This window comes from Paroedura picta, chromosome 16, assembly GCF_049243985.1.
Source record: "Paroedura picta isolate Pp20150507F chromosome 16, Ppicta_v3.0, whole genome shotgun sequence".
Lineage (NCBI taxonomy): Eukaryota > Metazoa > Chordata > Lepidosauria > Squamata > Gekkonidae > Paroedura > Paroedura picta.
This window is the reverse complement of record NC_135384.1, coordinates 5241517-5260174: the sequence shown is the minus strand read 5'-3', so window position 1 is coordinate 5260174 and position 18658 is coordinate 5241517. Positions and strand designations below refer to the sequence as shown.

Sequence of the window (18658 nt, the reverse complement as noted above, 5' to 3'; positions counted from 1 at the left end):
TCCCTCTGTCAACCAAGGGGATGAAGTCCTTGTTGATAAGCCTCCCCCTTTGTAAGTTTCCCTCTCCTAACTCGGGGGCTGCTTTAAATCCCTGCAGACAAAAGGAGATTTTGGTTAATCTTTTCACATATCCAGCCGATTCCAGCAATGATTAATCACAATTGCAGGATGAGGCCTGGGGTGTCTTGCCTGCAGCCCTCTCTGGTTCCCAGCATCGCTGTTAGTGGTTCTCGTGAACCACTGGCGGGGACAAGCAAGGTTATATCATTCATATGGTTGCCCTGAAGACTAGGGCATTATGTTCAAATGGGGAAAAGATGGGGCGCATCATTGCACCTTCTCATAGCCAAATCTCACCACAGGCATCATGTGCAGACCGTGAAGACTACATCACAGTCTAGTCGCCCCCCCCCCATCTTTCCTGTTAAGAGCGACCGAAGGAGGAAGTGGGGTCAGGATGCAGAAGAAACATGCGTCAGACCTGCCGGCCTAAGTTAGCGCCCCGTTCCAGAAAATGAGAAACCTGCTTTCAGAAACCTACGCCAGAAACTTAACAGAGCTGGTAGTGATGTAATGAAAGCGCACGCTTCTTTTCCTCTTCAGCCCAGAGACCCCTGCTTTCACAGAACTCTGCGGGGAAGGACCTACGCTCCTTATTCACGGCCCACTCAACTCTGCTCCTTCACCCAGTGTTGCCTTTTGTACGAACTTCACCAGCTTAAGCGCTCCGGGGGCATGTGCCGAATCCCATAGGAAGGTCTCCAACTCTGGGCAAGTGTCGAACCCAGAAAAGAAGAAACCGAAACAAGAAAGGCAATCAGCAGGGATGCCAAACCTTTGCAAACACCGGCATGCGCTAAGACATTTAAAATGGCTTGCAAACCCTACGGCTCAGGAGCACGTCAATGACCCACTCTGGTGATCGCTGCGCTCACGAAACCAGACCCAGCTGTTTTTTGCCCCCCTGAATGTAGGCCCCAGGTCTCAGTTGTGTCAGGGCCGCTGCTTTTCCCACAGAGACTGTAACATTGCAGTTTGGACACACCGCCCAGGTTGGGGAGGGGGCCTTTTGTCGGACTTTTCCTCTCACAGGGCTTCTTTCTTCCTAGAATGCAGCCTTGAATTCAGCCTCCTCACCCAGCCCATACGCAAGTTAACAACATGGGTTACGACATCTACAGCCTTTGCACCCAAGAGCTGCTTACACCTCAGGTGGCTAGTTTAGACGATTTGCCATGGTGAGGATGCGGAAGTGCACAGGGGAGATGCGGGCTGGAGCTCCCCGACAAATCTGCCCCGCTGTCTTGGCCACAGCACACGCTGCCCCTTTGCACTCAACGTGGCTTCTAGCAGCAGTGATGCGGCTCAGTTGCTGAGTGAAGCCTCCCTCCTCTGACATGTTAGCATCCAAGACTCTATCGCCCCTGATGTGAGATTCCCTAGGGCCAGATTTGCCTAGAAAACTTCTGGAAACTATATGCTGCTTCCCCTCCATCCACCCCCAGTGAGGTGCATGTATCTGGCTACCATCCACCCACAGAGCAGTACGCGCATGTGTTTGTGTGGGGGGAAATTGCTCACGCTGCTCTCCAAGTGCAGTTTCGTCTGGAGGCCGAGACAGTGACTAATGCAACAAGCTGCTGTGAAGACAAAGAACCGGGCCTTCAGCCTGGCTGGTCTCCAGAACATCGGAATAAAACAAAGTGGTGGAGAATCTGTGTGGCACACCAATGCCTGTTCCAAGCGCCTCCCTCTCCCCGGCAAAATTTCTTCCCAGGCGGCAGCTGCTACTACTGCTGCTGCGTCTTTCCAGGCAGGTGTCTGGCTCCCCTCGCTTTAGAAATCGATGCCTTGGCTGGAACAAAAGGTGTAGCAGGTCTGAGATGTTTTAAAAAGTACTTTTATTTTTATATTACAAAATAATCGTGAGGCTGCTTTGCTTCTTCTTCTTTTTTTTTTACATCATCTCCAAGGTAACAGGAACAGTTTGCTCAATACTTTGATTTAGACTTTGAGGGTTTCCTCCTCACCTCCAAAGTAGTAAAACATCTATTTGTTCGGGAACCAGGCCCAGCGGGCCCGGCTTCCGTTCAATTAACCGTGGGTGCCGTAATCCAGGGGTAGTCAACCTGTGGTCCTCCAGATGTTCATGGACTACAGTTCCCATGAGCCCCTGCCAGCAAATGCTGGCAGGGGCTCATGGGAATTGTAGTCCACGAACATCTGGAGGACCACAGGTTGACCACCCCTGCAGTAATCCATCCGCTCCTCACCCCAACCTTGGGCCTGCCTGCGCTCCCGGACATGCTTCTGAGCCGGCTGGTTCAAAGGAAGCATTTTGGCTTACCGAGGGAGCCAATGTGAAGCTTGCACGCATGTCCCGCTCCATCTCAGAATGTCACGGTGACTGTTTCCAAGTTTGGAAACAGGCAGGTCCAAGGAACTGGCGTCCGACGGGAAGGGTGTGAGGTGGGTGGATAATAGGAGGCACTGAGAATGGCCTAACGTTAAGGAAGGCAGTAGCCCAAAAGCTCGGTAAAAGCCTGGCTCACCGAGCTCTGCTTTGGGCAAAGAGATCATCTTATAGGCACATCAAATGCTTCTCCTCTCACAGGCACATCGAATGGAATTGTCGCCACGAGTGTGTGAGGGAACATCCGGTCGCGTCCCTCCTGACCCTAAGCCTCCCTGCTCCCTGCTAAGACATGAGTGATGTCCCACGTAGGGAGAGGATGGCTCTAAAGTGGTGCGGCAGGAAGAAGGGAGGAGAGAGATACAGCGGGCCGGTTGCCTCAAAGGCAACGGTGGCCAGGATCAAGGTGAGAAGGTGGGCGGGAATAAGGTCGACTCAGGAAGATGCTAAGGTCTGAATTTGGGCGAGGGGGGGAGAGGAGATACTTAAGGGGTTATCTGTAAAGAAAATGGCTGACTGAGGAAGGGTCAGTTTGTGAGCAGATGGGTCAGGGACAAAGAACCGTGCTGTGGGTGAAACACATGAATACAGGACCAAAACGTTATGAACCAAAGGAGGAACAAGTTGCATGAAAATCAGGAAGGCGAGAGTCAATGCGGAACACATTTCCTTCTACGCCGCCCGGAAATAATGCCGCAGTGCGAGAAAAGGCGGGAGGATCCTAGAGTCCGGGTAGCCGGGAAGGTGGCGGCTAAACAGGCAGCTTGTGCTTTTCACAACCGGAGGAAGGCATGAAGCGTCTCCGCCGGCTGTTTTTCAGTGCAAAAGCCTCCCAGCAGTGGGGGGGCAGCAGTTCCAGAACTCAGACGAAGCCAAAACTGGAACCCTGGAAGACAGACACAGGGGGGAGGGGAAGAGAATGGGCATGCTTCGCTCCACGACTCGGCGGGAAGTTCCTGTTTGTGGGGGGAACTCCCCCCCTCCCCCCCTTAAAAGAAAGTTCAAGTCACATTTCCTCAGGGACCTTGGAAGACGCATCAGCTTACTCCTCGGCCTCCGTTAACAGCAGCTGGGCCCGGCGGGGCTCTGCTGTGCAATGCAGCCTAGGCTGTGTTGAGATAGATGGAAATGCCTCAAACCCTTCCGTGCTGTTCCAGGGCTGAGGGACTACAGCAGGGATTGCAGAGGGGACGAGGAGGAATTGCCCCAAAGAGAGCCTTTTTTCGGTGGGACTGAATACGGAGAGGCTCCCCCCAGTTGCTCACCGGGGGCCTTCTCTAACCCACTTGCCAGGTGAGCACGTGGGTCTGCCCCAGCCAAATGCAACCCAAAGCTTCTCATTGCTGTTCTACTGCCAAAACCCCTGCTCCCTGCAAAGCCCTCTGTGGCCAGACGGTGGCTCTCCAGATCGTGTGGACTACAATGCCCATGAGCCCTTGCCAGTTGGTATTGTAGTCCACGGGCATCTGGTGAGCCACCGTTTGGCCATCCCTGTGCTAAGCTCTGTAACTCTTGCGGTTAACCATCTTGGAGACCAACACCACAAAAAAATAATGGAGAGCTGTACACACCTGTGGGCTCCGACAACGCAGCAGAGAGGGAGGAACCAGGCGCCCTTCTAGCCAACCACAATGGTTATGCTGATGATGGCGATGATGATGACTGCTGTGACACTCAGGCAGATGATGAGCATGACCTTCTTCTGCCGAGCCCCAGGGAGAGGACAGGAAAAAGTGAGGTGGGTGGGCGGGCGGGCAGGAAGGGAGGCTCGGAGCCACCGGATACAAACGCGGACCACTGGCCCAACTAAGTCGCTGACTGGGAGCTGTCCCCCCCTGGCAGAAAAGCCTTTGCCAAACCTTTACCAGAGAGCCTTTTATCCCAAAATGTTCCCCTGCAGCCATGAAGGCTAGAAACCTGGGCTCCACCCCTCCCTTCAAGAAAGGCGCAATTCTCCAGACATTTGGTTCTGCTGTGTGTCGTCCCTTCGGCTAAGCCGGACACGGCTGCGGCCTTTTCGTTCAGAAGGAGCGCCACATAAATCATCTTTTGGAGGCAGGTGTCTTACCTTGCGGGCTTTCCTCTGGTTCTCCTGAGCCGTGTGAAGGTGAACCTGTCCTTTCTTGACGTAGTCCTCCGAGTCCAGGATGGCTTTTTCTATCCGGTTAATCGTCTCTCCCTAAGCCCAGACAAAGGGGAAGCAATGAGAAGAATCTGCAGCAGGGATTCCCTACCAGGGGTCTGTGGGAGATCCAGAGGGGGTTTGTGGCTCTTTACTGGTTGGCTGAAGGCAGGTAACAACAGGTTTTAAAGCAGGGGTAGTCAAACTGCGGCCCTCCAGGAGGGAGGGCCGCAGTTTGACTACCCCTGTTTTAAAGCATCATAAAACATTTAAAAAACTGCCTCTTTTAATCATTTAAATCTTCCTGAGAGAGTTCCATTGGGCTGCTGGTTTTAATTCTTTGGGGCTGGGGACCCTGAGCAGATTTTGGTTGCTTGATCTTAATGCTCTTTGGGTGACCAAGTGGAAGAGGCGGGCCTGTAGAGACGAAAAGGCAGCAATTAACCCCCATCTTAATTTCCACAAAAGGCATGTGCAGGAAGTCTATTTGTGGAAGACAGTAGATAACAAGAGGGGGCCAGAAGATGGCCAAGAATCTGAAGCCTATTGAAAAAGTGAACCAGGAATTGTCCTTTTCCCATGAGGGGGAGAACATGCCTGGCTTCTAGTCCCCCCTTCCCTGCATACCTGCAGCTCCACCTCCGTGGCCAGGTACATGAACATCTCATGCAGCTCCTGGATGCTGCGCTCCAGCTTGAGTATCTCGCTGTGCCGTGTCTCGATCTCATTCAAGGCTTGCTTTGTCACTTGGGTGTCTTTCATGATCTGGGGGGAGGAGGAGCGGGAGCTTGGGTGCCTCCCAAGGGCTTCAACACGCTTGTCCTCCTCTCCCCTTTGAGAGTCTCCCATTCAGATACTCACGTTGGACACAAACACCTCTGTCTGACCACTCTCCAGCATCTGGTCCAGCTCTTCATCGGTCACCACCCCACTGCCAGCTGGAAAGAAAGCGGGGCAAGCTCAGTGCCAAACATACCATAGAATCATAGAGTTGGAAGGGGCCCTACAGGCCATCTAGTCCAACCCCCTGCTCAACACAGGATCAGCCCTAAGCATCCTAAAGCAGCCAAGAAAAGTGTGCATCCAACCTTTGCTACCTCGCCCTCGAGATCGAGGTGAACTTCATCCTTCTTCATTTTATTTTTATAGTGTTGGCCAACAACTTGTCCAGGGTCACCTGCTGAGTTACAGGGTAATGCGGAGTCTAAAGCTTGGGTTTCCCACAATCATCACTCTAACTCAGGGATTCCCGACCAGGGGTCCGTGGCAGCTTTGAAGTGGCGCAGCATGGGAGTGGGGACGGGTTCCAGGCTGCCTTCTCAGCTCCTACTCTTTCTGGCCTACATAAGGCAGAGCTGGTAGTGATATCACTTCTGGGGGCATGACAGGGGCGTGGCCAGCTGATATCACTTCCGGAGCTCGTTGAAGTCTAAAAAACTATTTCAGAAGTTCCTCCACAGTCTAAAGGTTGGAAAAGGCTGTTCTGACTGTTATACCACGCTGACGCTCTGCCCGCCTCTTAGGTCCAGGAAATGAAACCCAAAGGGGCTTGAATTTAGCATCCCCAGTTGAACAGTCCAGTCCCGAAAGCAGGATCTGGGTCCTGTGTTCCGATGCAGCGGACCCCTCCCCAAGTGAGACTCCAGCTACAGCCTGTGGGGAAGGGCCCGGCTGTCCATTTCCTAGCACCATGTTGCCATCTAGTGGAGCGCTGCATCCCAGAAAGGGAGAACTCAACCCAGCACAACCTCCTCTGCCTTCAGCGCATGGTTGGAGGACTCAAAAACACTGCATAACTATCTTCAGGGACTGAAATCTAGGAAGTCTTGCCTAATGCCTGGGATTTCCTGCTGTGGTTTTCAAGTCTTTTCTAAAGACAGATTTGGCTGCTGAGGAAGAGATTTAATGATTTATAGTTTAATTGATAGAACCGTAGAGTTGGAAGGGACCTCCTGGGTCATCTAGTCCAACCCCCTGCACGATGCAGGACACTCACGACCCTCTCGCTCATCCACTCTCACCTGCCACCCCCTTGAGCCTTCACAGAATCAGCCTCTCTGTCAGATTTAGATGGCTCTCCAGCCTCTGTTTTAAAACTTCCAAAGATGGAGAACCCACCACCTCCCGAGGAAGCCTGTTCCACTGAGAAACCGCTCTAACTGTCAGGAACTTCTTCTGGATGTTGAGACGGAATTTAGAATCAGAGAATCGTAGAGTTGGAAGGGACCTCCTGGGTCATCTAGCCCAACCCCCTGCACAATGCAGGACACTCCCAACCCTGTCGCTCATACCCTGCCACCCCCTTGCTATACCACCTGTTCCCACAAAAGTGGGTTCAGGGTGGTTCACAACTGTTGTTGAACCACCACATCAATAAAAGCACAATAAAACACTATAATTGCACAGCAAAACACAATAAGGTTTCAGTAGCGCTCCCCCTTCCACCAACTGTCACTGTCCAGCCAGCCAATAAGGAACGATCCAAGGGGAGGTGGGGGAAAAGTACGGGAGAAGAGAGGAAGGAGACCCACATGATTCCAATCCACCAGGGCCTCAACCACAGGCCTGGTGGAAGAGTGTTGATTTGCAGATTCCACAGACCTCTTAATAGCTCCGACAGGGCCAGGATCTTGGATGGCAACTCCTTCCACCAGGCTGGAGTCACGGCCAAAGAGCCTGCAAGTCACATAGACTCTTGTTCTAAGGCAAAACCGAGACTCTTAAAAGGTCAGCCTTCACAATATGAGGCATCTGGAAACAAGACCTGTGCAAGCACCGGGGTATCAGAGAGTTTATCCTTGACACAAGATAAAGAGTGCTGAGCTATATTCTCAACAGAGCAGAGATGGTCAACAAAGCCTTTTCAAGGAACTATATTTACATGCTCTCAAAGAGCCACTTGGCAGGAGTCAAAATCTGTGCCTTTCACAATATGCACCTCAGAGGTCTCTTTTCCAGCTTTAGGATGCACCCGTATTCCTTCTTTGGACTTATGCATTTTGAGGGATCACCCTGCCCACAAATCTGCATTACACAGAATCACACGGATCCTGCGTCCCTGATGTCACAGCCCTGAAATTTCATTTCTGGAAATTCTTTTTAAGGGAACAGCTAGTTTGTTCTGAATCATTTGTTAGTGCTGCTTTCTTGACCTTCTGCTTTCATGTCACTACCCCACTGAGAGGTCATTAAAACGACGCTGCTCCTGCCCCACATAACCTGAGAATACGCCCAACACTTCCTTGCCGTGCAGGAAGAGATAAACAGGAGCAGTAGGCTGGCTTGTTTGCTGTTACCAATCTGCTCCATAAACCTGTCAAATATTTCTCCCTGAAGAGTTGTAGAAAATATCTCAGCAAAATTGGGAGCAACCAAATGGCTCCTGCTCTGCAGAGAGAACACAGGACTAGGGGAGTGCATCCCAAGGCAGGATTTCATTCTTTCTATCTCACCCTTTGGGAGAATACAGGGCTGGCAAGGGGGAAGTCACATGGGGCATCCCTAGCTGGCACCGTGCCCTGCTTAAATACAGATGGAGCCTGTAGGACGTGAACAGCCACCCGGATGGACTCCTGACAGCCTGTTCTTCTCCCATTTCGGCTGCATCCTTTCTAGCTTCTAATCCACTTGAAGGATGCAACAACGAGGCAGAAGGGTCTCCCTGGAACTTCGCCTCAGAGGTACCCAAAAGCAGAAGCCACCCTTATTTTCTGCTGGAGTCGAGCCGGTCCTGCACACCAACCATATCCTGCAATAGCTGGCCGTGTGCTCTCCTCTAGCTGTGCCAGGCAAGGGGAAGAAAGGAACAAAGACATTTTTTCTCTCTCCCTCCACTCACTGTTTGGCTGCGAAACCCCAAGCCGAGTGTGCTCGTCGAGCTCACCAGCCGACTTCCCCAGCTCTCAAGGTCATCTTTCTTTGGAGGAAGGCAGACAGCCGTGCTCTTGCTCCACAGGAAGATGGCTTGGCTGGCGCGTCACTGAGAAGCTGTTATAAAACGGCATATTCCGACGCAGTCAAAAAGGGCTTTCAAAATTTTACAGTGGAGGAGGAGACCAAATATAAACACATCCCTTCCACCCCCACCAATCCCTGTCACGTCCTGAGGAAGAAAAAACCTGCAGCTAACCTCCAGGAGGGAGGGGGGGGGGAGGAGAGAGGGAGAGGGAGAGAGAGAGAGAGAGAGAGAGTCAGGCCTTTAGAACTAATAGGATTTCTCAGCGCTGAATTACAACACACACTTCCTAAGTTATCCTCTTTTTCTGAGCCGTGTTTCCCCAAATCACAATTCACAGTTCTGGGCCATATGCACAAAATAACAGAAGCGTTCTCCTGCTGCTTTGCTAACTCCACATCTGAAACTAGAACACCAATTTGAGGAAGGTTCATGGGTTTCTTCCTCGGGGAAGCCCTCCAATGTTCTCACTTCTGCATAGCTAGGAACGCTGCCATTGCTCCCCTGTTACATGACCAGGGTCTGAATGGACAGCAGGGTCACAGGCTCTGCATAGCATCTGTGGGGTCAGGTCATTCAGGTCTTTTCGCCCATTCTGGTACCCGGGGGAGAGGTGGGAGGGACTAAAAGGAAGCACTTAGAAGAGTTCAGCCCAGAAACAGTGTTCGGTGCCCACCTGGCGCATGCCTGAGATGTCACCAAGCACAGGCCTCATTTTTAGATGAACCATAAAGAGAAGAAATGCACTCTCTCTCTCACCCCTTTCCCCTAAAAGCTAATTGTGTGGCGATGCCAGGTATACATCAAACCCTGCCCAACAGCCTGTGAATTTCTGCATGCTGCATCCCAAACTGCTGAAATGCGACTGTGTTAACGGGGCAGACATGGCTTTGGGGAAGTCACTGTCTTGATGTCCTCTGCAGCTGTGGCACCTTCCCTTGTTTTCGTGCCCTTAGCGCCAACATGCAACAAGGGAGCAACTTGACTTGTGCAGTCATGAGGGAAGCAAAGAGACTCACTGATCTGCAGCTGTCGCCTGATCCGTTCCATGTTCCGGTCCCGGTACTCCGACTGAATTGAGTTGCACTTATTGATGAGATCCAAGAACTGTTGAGACAGGATCCCATGCTAAGAGGAAAAAGGAGAGAAAGAGTTAAGGGCCGCCTTGCCAGCTCCTCTGCTGACTCCTCTGCTAGCAGACTAGCTGGTGGGCTGTGTCTCACCTGGGTCCTTTTCATGCGGGTCTTGACCGAATTCCGATTCTCGTCTTCTTCGCCCTTCTTGGGCTCAATCTCTACATTAAAAGAAAACAAAAACGTGGGACTAGAATTAAGTCACCTTGCTTGGAGCTACTGTCAGAACTCTGGAGCTGCAGGCCAGCTAACTGAACCCCTCTTCCTCAAGTGAAGGGCAGGGCCCAGGAGGCCCCTCTCTTCCAGCCACCCGCCAAATCCCTGGCCTCCTTTCCCTGCAGAGGTCTACTCACTCTTCAGGCGCGTCCGGATGTCCTTGGCCAGCTCCTTGATCTCCTCACGTAATTTCTGTAAGTCTTGCTTCATGCCTGGAAATGCAAGATGACAAAGGTAAGAGCTGGTGGGACCACAACAAGAGGGTTAGGGAATGCTTGTGTGGGGTTTATTGTGAGAGGTGTCATGACTCATCTCATTCCTGTAAGCATCCAGTTTCCAGCCTACGGTAACCTTTCTGCTAGTGCTTATTGTTAAAGTTGGACTAGAGGACCCTGGAGGTCCCTTCCAACACTATGATTCTATGATCCATGTGCTCAGCATTAAAGGTTAGCACTAGAGGACCTCCCCTTCTCTTCCCAATTTCCCTCCCCCCCATTTCTGACCAAACTTACTGTCTTCAGGGAGCGGTGTGGCCAGAATTGTGATCTGGTGTTTCTCTAGGTCTATCACTTTGCTTTCCAGAGTCTTCAAAGCTTCACGGATATCTCGTGTCTGATGAGAAGCAAGAGGTACAAAGAGAAGGGACAACACTAACTACCATTTATTAGTAAGCAGAAACTATACAGACCTTTCGGCAATGTGAGTGTAACCAGTCTTCGATTGTTGTGTGCCTGTCTAGAAAGTGTCTCAAGTCATGTAGATGGTATTTACACATCGTGAGTCATCTAAAGCTGCTCATGGTTATTGGGACGCTTTAGAACTGTAGTTCCCAAACTTTTTGGGGCTGCTGCCCTCCTTGGCTCCCAGGCCACATCCCTAGTGCCCCCACCTCACATACAAACACATGCTTCTTTCCTGATGGCAAGTTTGCTGCAAATCCAAAACATGCTACACTGCCTACGCTTCTGTTTTGGTCGTTATGCAGTGGCCATATTTTTGTCAGGAAAAAAAAAATATAGGTTCTTTGTAGAAGTCATTTTTAAAAGCACTGTGGGTCCTCAGAGGGAAGAAAGACGGGGGGGGGGGTGGAGAGTGAGAGAAATCACAGCATTCCAATCAATGGCATCAAGAGAGGTAGAATAAGAGTGGCCAGAAGCTGAGAAATGAGATTTCAGTGGGAAAATGAAATGTACGAAAGGGCATGATACCGTGTGGAGGAATTCATCAGCAGGATCTGGGGAGTCCTTGAATTTTGCCGACCCAGGCCGCACAACCAGCACCTCCCGCTCTGCTTCTTCATTGTCAGAGCTGTCATCATTCTGTGAGAAAAGTGCAGAAAAAGGAGTTTGAATGGGTCCAACAAAAAAACCCACTTAGCATGCATTTGTTGTTAGCCAGCAACAGAGAGGATGAGGCCTGGAAGAGAAATTAGTATTTATTATCATTATTTATTCAGTTGTATGCAGCGTCTCTCCATGAACAGCTTGGGGCGGTTCACAAAAAGAAGATAAGACAATAAAACAGTTAATTATCAGCCACTAACAAAGCCCCCTCCCATCTCCCAGCCATCCTCCACCTGGCCTACAGACTTAGCATGTGCCAGTGAGGAAAGAGGATAGAGGGGAAGTGGTCCTTATTGTGTTAAACCACACTGGACTCAACCGTAGGCTTCTACATTCCCACCCATCTCATATCTGCCTCTACAGTAAAGGCTCCCAACTGAAGTCCTCAGGTCAAGGAGACAGCTGGTCAAGTACACTGGGCAGCTTTAAAAAGTCATCACCAGACTCTGAAGGCCCAGAAATGTATTAGAAATCAGAGAAGATGATATCACACTTTCACAACACGACCCACTCACTTTCCAAGTCACTTACAAACAACTTGCTTGCAGGCTACTTTGCCCATTCAAAGGGCTAATTAAAGAAAGGGTCACTAAATGTAAACCTCAGAAATGCAGGCAGCCCTGCAGTGGCCTCTTCAATAATTCACTTAATTGTGGTGGAAGCTTTCAAAGGCCACCCAGCCTCCTTTATCAGGTGTATCTACACAGGTGGTAGGAATATTACCACTATTTAATGAGACTACAAAATTAAACTGTAGCCATAAATTAACCTCATCGATTGGTGGGGCAGAGCCTGAGGAACACTACTCACGCAGAGCTCAACGCCTTCCCGTGTCGAGTTTGATGACTGCTTTCCATGCAGTTGGCAATCTGAACTAGCAGCTGTTTTGCATTTCAGAGTGTAACTACCGCATCCCTTCTGGGCAACTAAAATCCACAGCCCTCAGTTGATGCCAACGAGAACCTTTAAACCTGGATTCTCTGCAGTTCTAACACAAAGGGGGGGACTAGGACAGACGGGGGAGATCTTAAGCAGACCAGAAACTTCAAGCAGATACAGAGACGAGGGTTGGGAATAACTGGAGAAGAAGCCAAGGTTTACAAGGGAAGACACCTAACCAGAAAAACAACCCCAACCCTATCACAAAGAATTGCATACAACGCATAAATTTTGCTAGGAGCCATTCACGGTCCTTGATCATAACCTGAGGCAGACAACCAGATGCTCCCTCCTCCTACTGCAAATAAATGCATTCATGGTGCTACTTCTCCAGGTCACAGATTCTCCCCATCACATTATACTTTACATTTCACACTGCCCTTAGTTCAAGGAGCTGTCAGGGTGGCATCCATGGGGCCGATTCATCCTCAACTATTTCACAGAGGTGAGACACAGTTCCTTCATTTATACCCCACCGGTTTCCCCAGTTGCAGGGCCTGGGCCCTGAATGCATGCTGTTCCACCCCATTCCCAGACATTCTTTTCCGGCCTATGGTTATCAGGGCTTTCTGAGTGGTGAGCTGAGCAGGAGATCAGACAGACATGGGGCACTGTGGAGAAAAGACAGCAACAGTCTTACACAGAGGTGGATCAGAGGTAGATAAAAGATAAAGGGGGAGCAAAAAGAAGGACGCCGGATCATCACCACTGGGTAGTGATCAGATGGTGAGGCCAGAATTCAAACCCCATTCAACCATCATAGTCACAAGCAACAAATTTTGGTGGGAAGCTAAAGTAACATCAAGACAATTAAAAGTTTACTGTGAAGTTCCGTTTTGTGGTAACACGAGACATTGAAGAACTCCCAATGTGGTTAAAGATTCTTCCTCAGGCGGCTTTTTAAAAGAGGAACCTCATTTCTCCTTCTGGCAAAGCGGAGGAACCACCAGAACCTGCCTCACGAGACTGTTGTGGTATTAAGACTGGTTGATGGTAAGGAAGATAACCATACACTCCAGTTCTTGGAAAACAAAACATAATTTTATATATACACTGAAATTACACACTTAAATAGGTAGGGGAGCTCTCTGTAATGTGAATGAAGGGAATCTCTCTGAGCTTGGATTCTTCATGGTTGACAGGAGCAAGCCATGAGCCTACAGCTAGGAGTGGCTTATGGATTCACAGGCCCCATAGTAGCAGGGCCTTAGCAGCAAGACTGGGAGCAGAGGGATCCCCCACAATGGAAAAGGTGTCACTCTAAGTATCCTTAAAGAGGGGGAAGGGGGGAGGAGAGAAGCTATGGACCTGATCCATGGGGGCTTCACCTACAACCTGAGTGGAAGGTTATTCAAAAAACTGGAGGGCCAGCCCATGGTCACCCAGTAAGGCTACACAATTCATTTGAATTGCCCTACCTGAGCTAGCAATAGGATGACCTAACCAGCTTTGGACGGCTTCCCCCACTGAAGCAGAAGAGCGGGCTTTTAAACCCAACAACTTCTGTTGATGCTTCTCCTGGCAAGCAGTACAAGAGGCAGCAATTTAGCTTTTCCCGACAGGGCGACTGCCAAAGCTTGACCCTTTCAACTCCTGCCTTGCAGGCTGCCGTCTGAGAGACTGGAGCAGGGTGGTAGCAGCCTTAGCTGCGTGCGTGCGGAGGGAGCATCCTATAAATAAACGAATTCTCATTACGGACAAAGAAATACTTGTGACAAACACACAAAGCACAGAAACAGATTCAAGCGGATAGCCGGGTTGGTCTGAAGCAGCACAACAGTATTTTGAGTCCAACGGCACCTTTAAGACCAACAAAGATTTACTCAAGGCATGGAGACGGGTGGGACTTAGCAACAAGTCTCTCTTAATTACTTCTTTCCACAACTGAGACAGTTTCTGCTTATAAATCCCCCATATTTTGGTGAACAACAACTGAACCCAAAGGGCAGATTTCGTTACTCCAGCAAGGGACTAGCGATCTTTGTCCTCATGCTGCATATTTGTTGTGACCCTCTTTATTATTATTATAATTTACAGCTTGCCTCCCTCCTGGGACTCAAGGCAGGTTACATGTAAAAACATCCCCGTAAAACCCAACCCTAAATCAGCACTCATCCAAAAATTACGAAAATGACAAGATCCCTCCTACCCCGCTCAGCTGCCTGACAAAGGATGTGCTAGATATTACAGTGAAGCCTGAGGAGAGGAAGGGGGGGAGGGTATTGCTTTAGCAAATTTACTACTCATTTACTCTCTCCTTATAGCTGCACTCTCATTATTTGTGTCCCACGGTCTAAGGAAGCGTGCCTGCACACGAAATCACCCGCCTTAAATAAATCTTGGTTTTATGGACTCCAATTTTGTCGCCCAGAAACACACTGGAGAAACAAGAAGGATGGGGGGAGAGAAAATGGGAAGTTGGAGGGCAGAGAGGGGAAGGGGTAGGCAGAGACTGAGGGCGGGGAAGAGGGAAATTTGGGGGCCGGGGGTGTGAAAAGAGCAATAAAATATTGGGGGGAAGTGAAAGAGACATTATTGCAAGGGGGGGGGAAGGCTGCGCTGCGACCAGTGGTGAAAGGAAGGAACGGGAGAGGGCGGAGCCAAGCGACCGTTGTGGGCGTGGCCAGGCGCGCGCGGTGCGGGTGGGGGGGAAGGGGGCCAACGGCTCACCTCGCGCAGCTCGAGCGTTCGATCCCTCATCGCGTCTCCTCTTTTTTTTCTCCCCTTCCCCCGGGGACGAAGCGACGCGGAGGGGAGGGGGGAAATAGAATGGAGGGGAAGGCGAGACCGCGCAGGCGCGGCCGAGCCCCGCGCGCACTCTTTCCCCGCCCTGTTGCTTGCGCTCGTAGGACAGGCAGACGCCCCTCCTCCCGGGCCCGCTTGCGTCACGCAACCCAGTCCCCGCCTTCCCCCGCCGCCTCAACCAATGGAGAGGCCGGGAGGGAGTGGGCAGGCCGCGCTCCGCCTATAAGGTTCTGGCCGTTAACTCGGATTGAAGGAGGGCGGGTCGGCCCACGAAGAGACATTCGGAAGCCGGAAGCGCCTCGTTGCCCATCCGTGGAATGCTTCAATATGGCCGCCGCCGGAAGTCGACCTGGGACCATAGAGCTGTGCGCGTGGTAGAGCGCCTTGATTCGTTCCCTTTTAATAACCTGGGGGGTCTATTTGGGATGTGAGTGGTGTAAAATATGCGCTGCAAAACCAGCTAGAAAAATTTAATGCAATGGGATTCTGTTGGCACTGTTGTTACTTTCCTCCCACTTGTGAGAAAGGTCTCTTTTTAGGCGATTGGAAGCCGCTTGGAGACTCTTTCTGGGAGAGAAAAGCGGCATATAAGATCCACCTCCTCCTCCTTAGTTATAAGAGGCCAAAATATTTTCTACCGAAGGAGGTCTAGGCCGCCTGTGGGGAGAACTGATCAGCCAGGCCTCCCTCCCAAGGAATTCCCAAGGGGGTTAGTTGCTAGGGCAAAGTTGTCGATTTCCAGGTGAACCTGAGGGAGGGGATGCAGCAGTTCTTGCCACAAACAAGAGGCAAGAGTACCTGCATATGAAGGCTCACACCTTGAATAAATCTTGACTGGTCTTAAAAGTGCTCTTGGACTCCAATTTTGTTAACCTAATCTGTTTTTTCCTGTCTTGCAAATAAGTGCTAGTGATAGCCTGGTGGTAAAGAAAATGATCACAGCCTTCTGATTGATCATACAATTATTAGGGATGGGCTATAATTCTACATCCTGGTCTGATCTGGTTCAAGTCTTTGATTCTTACTAGGCAGAGAACATGGCCTGTTCCTCTCTGGAATGTAGTTTTTGATAAGCTGTCTCACAAAACCAAATTTTATTTTATAACTGAGTCCTTCTCAAGCCTAAAGAAATGGACAAAGAGTGTGTCCTTACTGTTTATGTAAACAACTGGAGGATGGGGGTGGTTGGGAAGTATACGAACAGCTTTTTGAATCTGTCAGCAGTTCCTGGAAGGCAGGCGTAAGGGCTGGAGGGGGTTCCCGGGAGGTGGCGACCCCAGGCTATTGGCTCATCCTGCAATGCATCATCTTTTCCTGCCTCCAAAGAAAGTGTACTTAACACTATGTAATCCTATTGTTCTCAGCACAGATTTGGGAACTCCCCTGTGTCTATTTCTTCTGCAGTAAAAATATAAAAAAAGGTTTTTCTCAGTGTGATTAATTGGAGCTGGACAAAAGAACCCTAATTGGGCCATTTGGCTATCACTAGCTTGGTAAGAATTTTACTGTTTCTCCCAGGAAACTCAAACTTATTTTTCCTTTGCTTATTGAAAATTACTCTTAATTTGTGCTCACACACAAATTATCATTTTCTGCTTTTGTTAGCTGATAAATTGTCCTTGTCTACTGTTGGATAGCCTGATCTCCTCAGTGTGAGGATCTTCCATTGCTCAGATAAGCAAACCTTTGACTTGGTGCAAAAGGCTTCATTTATTCACAGCAAGCAAGCCAACTCAATATGTTGTCAAAACTAAGGCATAGAATAATAGGCATAGTATATAAGTATATATATGCATTCTGGCATCCAGATCTCAGGAACTACACAGGGTCAGTCCTGGGCATTTGGATGGGAGACCTCCAACGAACACTAGGGTCATGACGCAGAGGCAGAAATGTCTGATCATAGCTATCAGAAGCATGTTGATTTCTGTAGCTGAATTGGGTCTGCTACCTAACATGCCAAGCTTGAATCCAAAAGGACAGAGAAGGGGCCTCTCTGGAATTCCACAGGGTCTCACTCTGACAGTAGGAAGCTGGTCTCTTCAATTTCATCTGGGTTTTTAGTGTGTTTAATGATTGTTTTTAGAAATAATCATCTGATCTTTTCACAACATTTAAAAGTATTGCTTTGGGACGCCTTCGGGGAGTGAAAAACAAGTCTAAAAGCCCAGATCTATTCCACGCGGCTTTTGAAGATGCAGAATCCATGATCTCAAGCCTTTTTTGGTGGGTAAATGTACCTAAGACATAGATAAAGCAAAGTAACTTCCTTTTAACCTGTTGTGCCTACAAGCTGCCTCATTTTTTTTTCTCTTTTGCAGTCTTCAAGATTCCTGCCAGGGGGATAATTGTAGGTCAGGGATGCCCACTATCCATGGACCCCACGTGCCTGCTGACACCTTTCTTGATGCCCACCAAGTGTTTTTAGAATGCAGGCAGAGCCAGGTGGGGCACTGGCCATTGGAGATTTGATTGGCTATGAGGATTTTTTAAAACGCTGTTTGGGCAGCAGATGCTACCACAGGACAGGAGTTTTCACTGTGTGACGGAAGTCGAGCTGCAATAACCATTTTGGGTCTGGCGACGCCTCCTGCAGCAGCCGTGCAGGTGGCAGGTTCACAGGGGACTGAAGAAAAGACGTGGTCTGAATTTGGACAAGGAGAGACAACCACCGCATTCATGCTGGCCTCGGTAACACGCTGGAAGGCTTAGTGGTGTTTGTAAATCAGCTTTTCTGCACGGCTATCGGTCGACTGAGAAGCCCCAACGCAAGCCTACGTAGCCAGATGAAAATTAATAATATGGCTGTGAAATGCACCAGCTATGAAATGTGAAATTTAAAACGTTTGAAGTGGGGGACGATCGTAATTTTGTAGGGAATGCCCCGAGGATTGTAATGAAGGAGGCGTCGGGAATAAATATTTACTGTTCTATATCCAGTAGCGGATAATGATTTTTTGTCACTGCCAATCTGACACACTGTCCCTCCTTTTGTGGCCTTTTTAAATATTTTATTAAAAAAAATGAATATATATTTTCAAAAGGAAAGAAAGAAAGGAACCCAGCACAAGCATGTTCGGAAAGGCTTTCGGTGTCCCCGCACGCGAAACGAAGCCAGCCAGCAAAAGCGTGTGTGAGGTCGGTGAAGGAGCTGGGAGTTCCACAGAACAATTCTGAGTGGAGTTACTCCAGTGGGCTTAAATCCTTGGATCAGCTGGTGTTCTCAGTTCCCTAAAACCCAAGGTGCAGGCTCTGTCCCCATTGGGAGGGGCGGGGAACGCGACTGGGCTGCACACTTGGCAGCCCGACGAAGCCTTCCCAGTTGCCAGCTTGCAATTTATCAATAGACCATCAAAAAGACACCCCCAAGTCTCCGGGGGGGGGGAGGGAGTGCACTATCTTTTAGAAGCCCCTTTTAGAAGCACCGATTTGCAACTCCCTGCCTCTCAGGGAAGTGAGTCAGTGCACCCTCTTTGGGGGAGACGGGAGCAAATTATTATTATTATCAATTATTATTATTAATTATTTATTATTATTATTATTATTATTATTATTATTATTATTATTATTATTATTATTATTATATGTTTCAATGTTTTGCTGCTCTGCAGCCGGATGGCCTCGGCTTTCCTGGCCGCTGCCAGGAGGGCCAGAAGGCGCTGTTTTCGCGTCGGGCAGCTCTGGCCGTGCGTCAGGGCCCGGTCCCCTTGGCCTGGCTCGCCTTGGCGGCGTGCCCGGGGCTGTCTGTGTCGATAGCGCAGCCGGTGACTCAGGAGGTTGCAATGCTCCGTG

General features: G+C 49.8%; 1 protein-coding gene and 1 long non-coding RNA gene across 2 annotated transcripts; one reads left to right on the top strand and one right to left on the bottom strand.

The window, feature by feature from the left end:
- Positions 1 to 1884: 1884 nt before the first annotated feature.
- On the bottom strand, positions 1885 to 14988 carry STX4 (syntaxin 4). The gene is made up of 11 exons (XM_077314686.1): positions 14792 to 14988; positions 11048 to 11158; positions 10352 to 10451; positions 9977 to 10051; positions 9714 to 9784; positions 9510 to 9618; positions 5397 to 5473; positions 5163 to 5300; positions 4482 to 4592; positions 3985 to 4115; positions 1885 to 3299 (listed from the first exon to the last, which is right to left on the bottom strand). Exons 1-10 carry the CDS (start codon positions 14819 to 14821, stop codon positions 4032 to 4034), a joined length of 906 nt encoding a protein of 301 aa, XP_077170801.1. The 5' UTR covers positions 14822 to 14988; the 3' UTR covers positions 1885 to 3299; positions 3985 to 4031.
- Positions 14989 to 15126: 138 nt separating this feature from the next.
- On the top strand, positions 15127 to 17801 carry LOC143826148 (uncharacterized). The gene is made up of 2 exons (XR_013227016.1): positions 15127 to 15240; positions 17188 to 17801. It is a non-coding gene; the product is annotated as an uncharacterized LOC143826148 (long non-coding RNA).
- The last annotated feature ends 857 nt before the right edge of the window (positions 17802 to 18658 follow it).

Bases quoted from the DNA above. Each gene is read 5' to 3' on its own strand.
- STX4 (XM_077314686.1), bottom strand. From the start codon at position 14,821: ATGAGGGATCGAACGCTCGAGCTGCGCGAG. The intron at 5,301-5,396 runs GTGAGTATCTGA...TCCTCCCCCCAG, and splicing joins CAGAGGTGTTTGTGTCCAAC to ATCATGAAAGACACCCAAGT. The intron at 4,593-5,162 runs GTATGCAGGGAA...GTCTGGGCTTAG, and splicing joins CCACGGAGGTGGAGCTGCAG to GGAGAGACGATTAACCGGAT.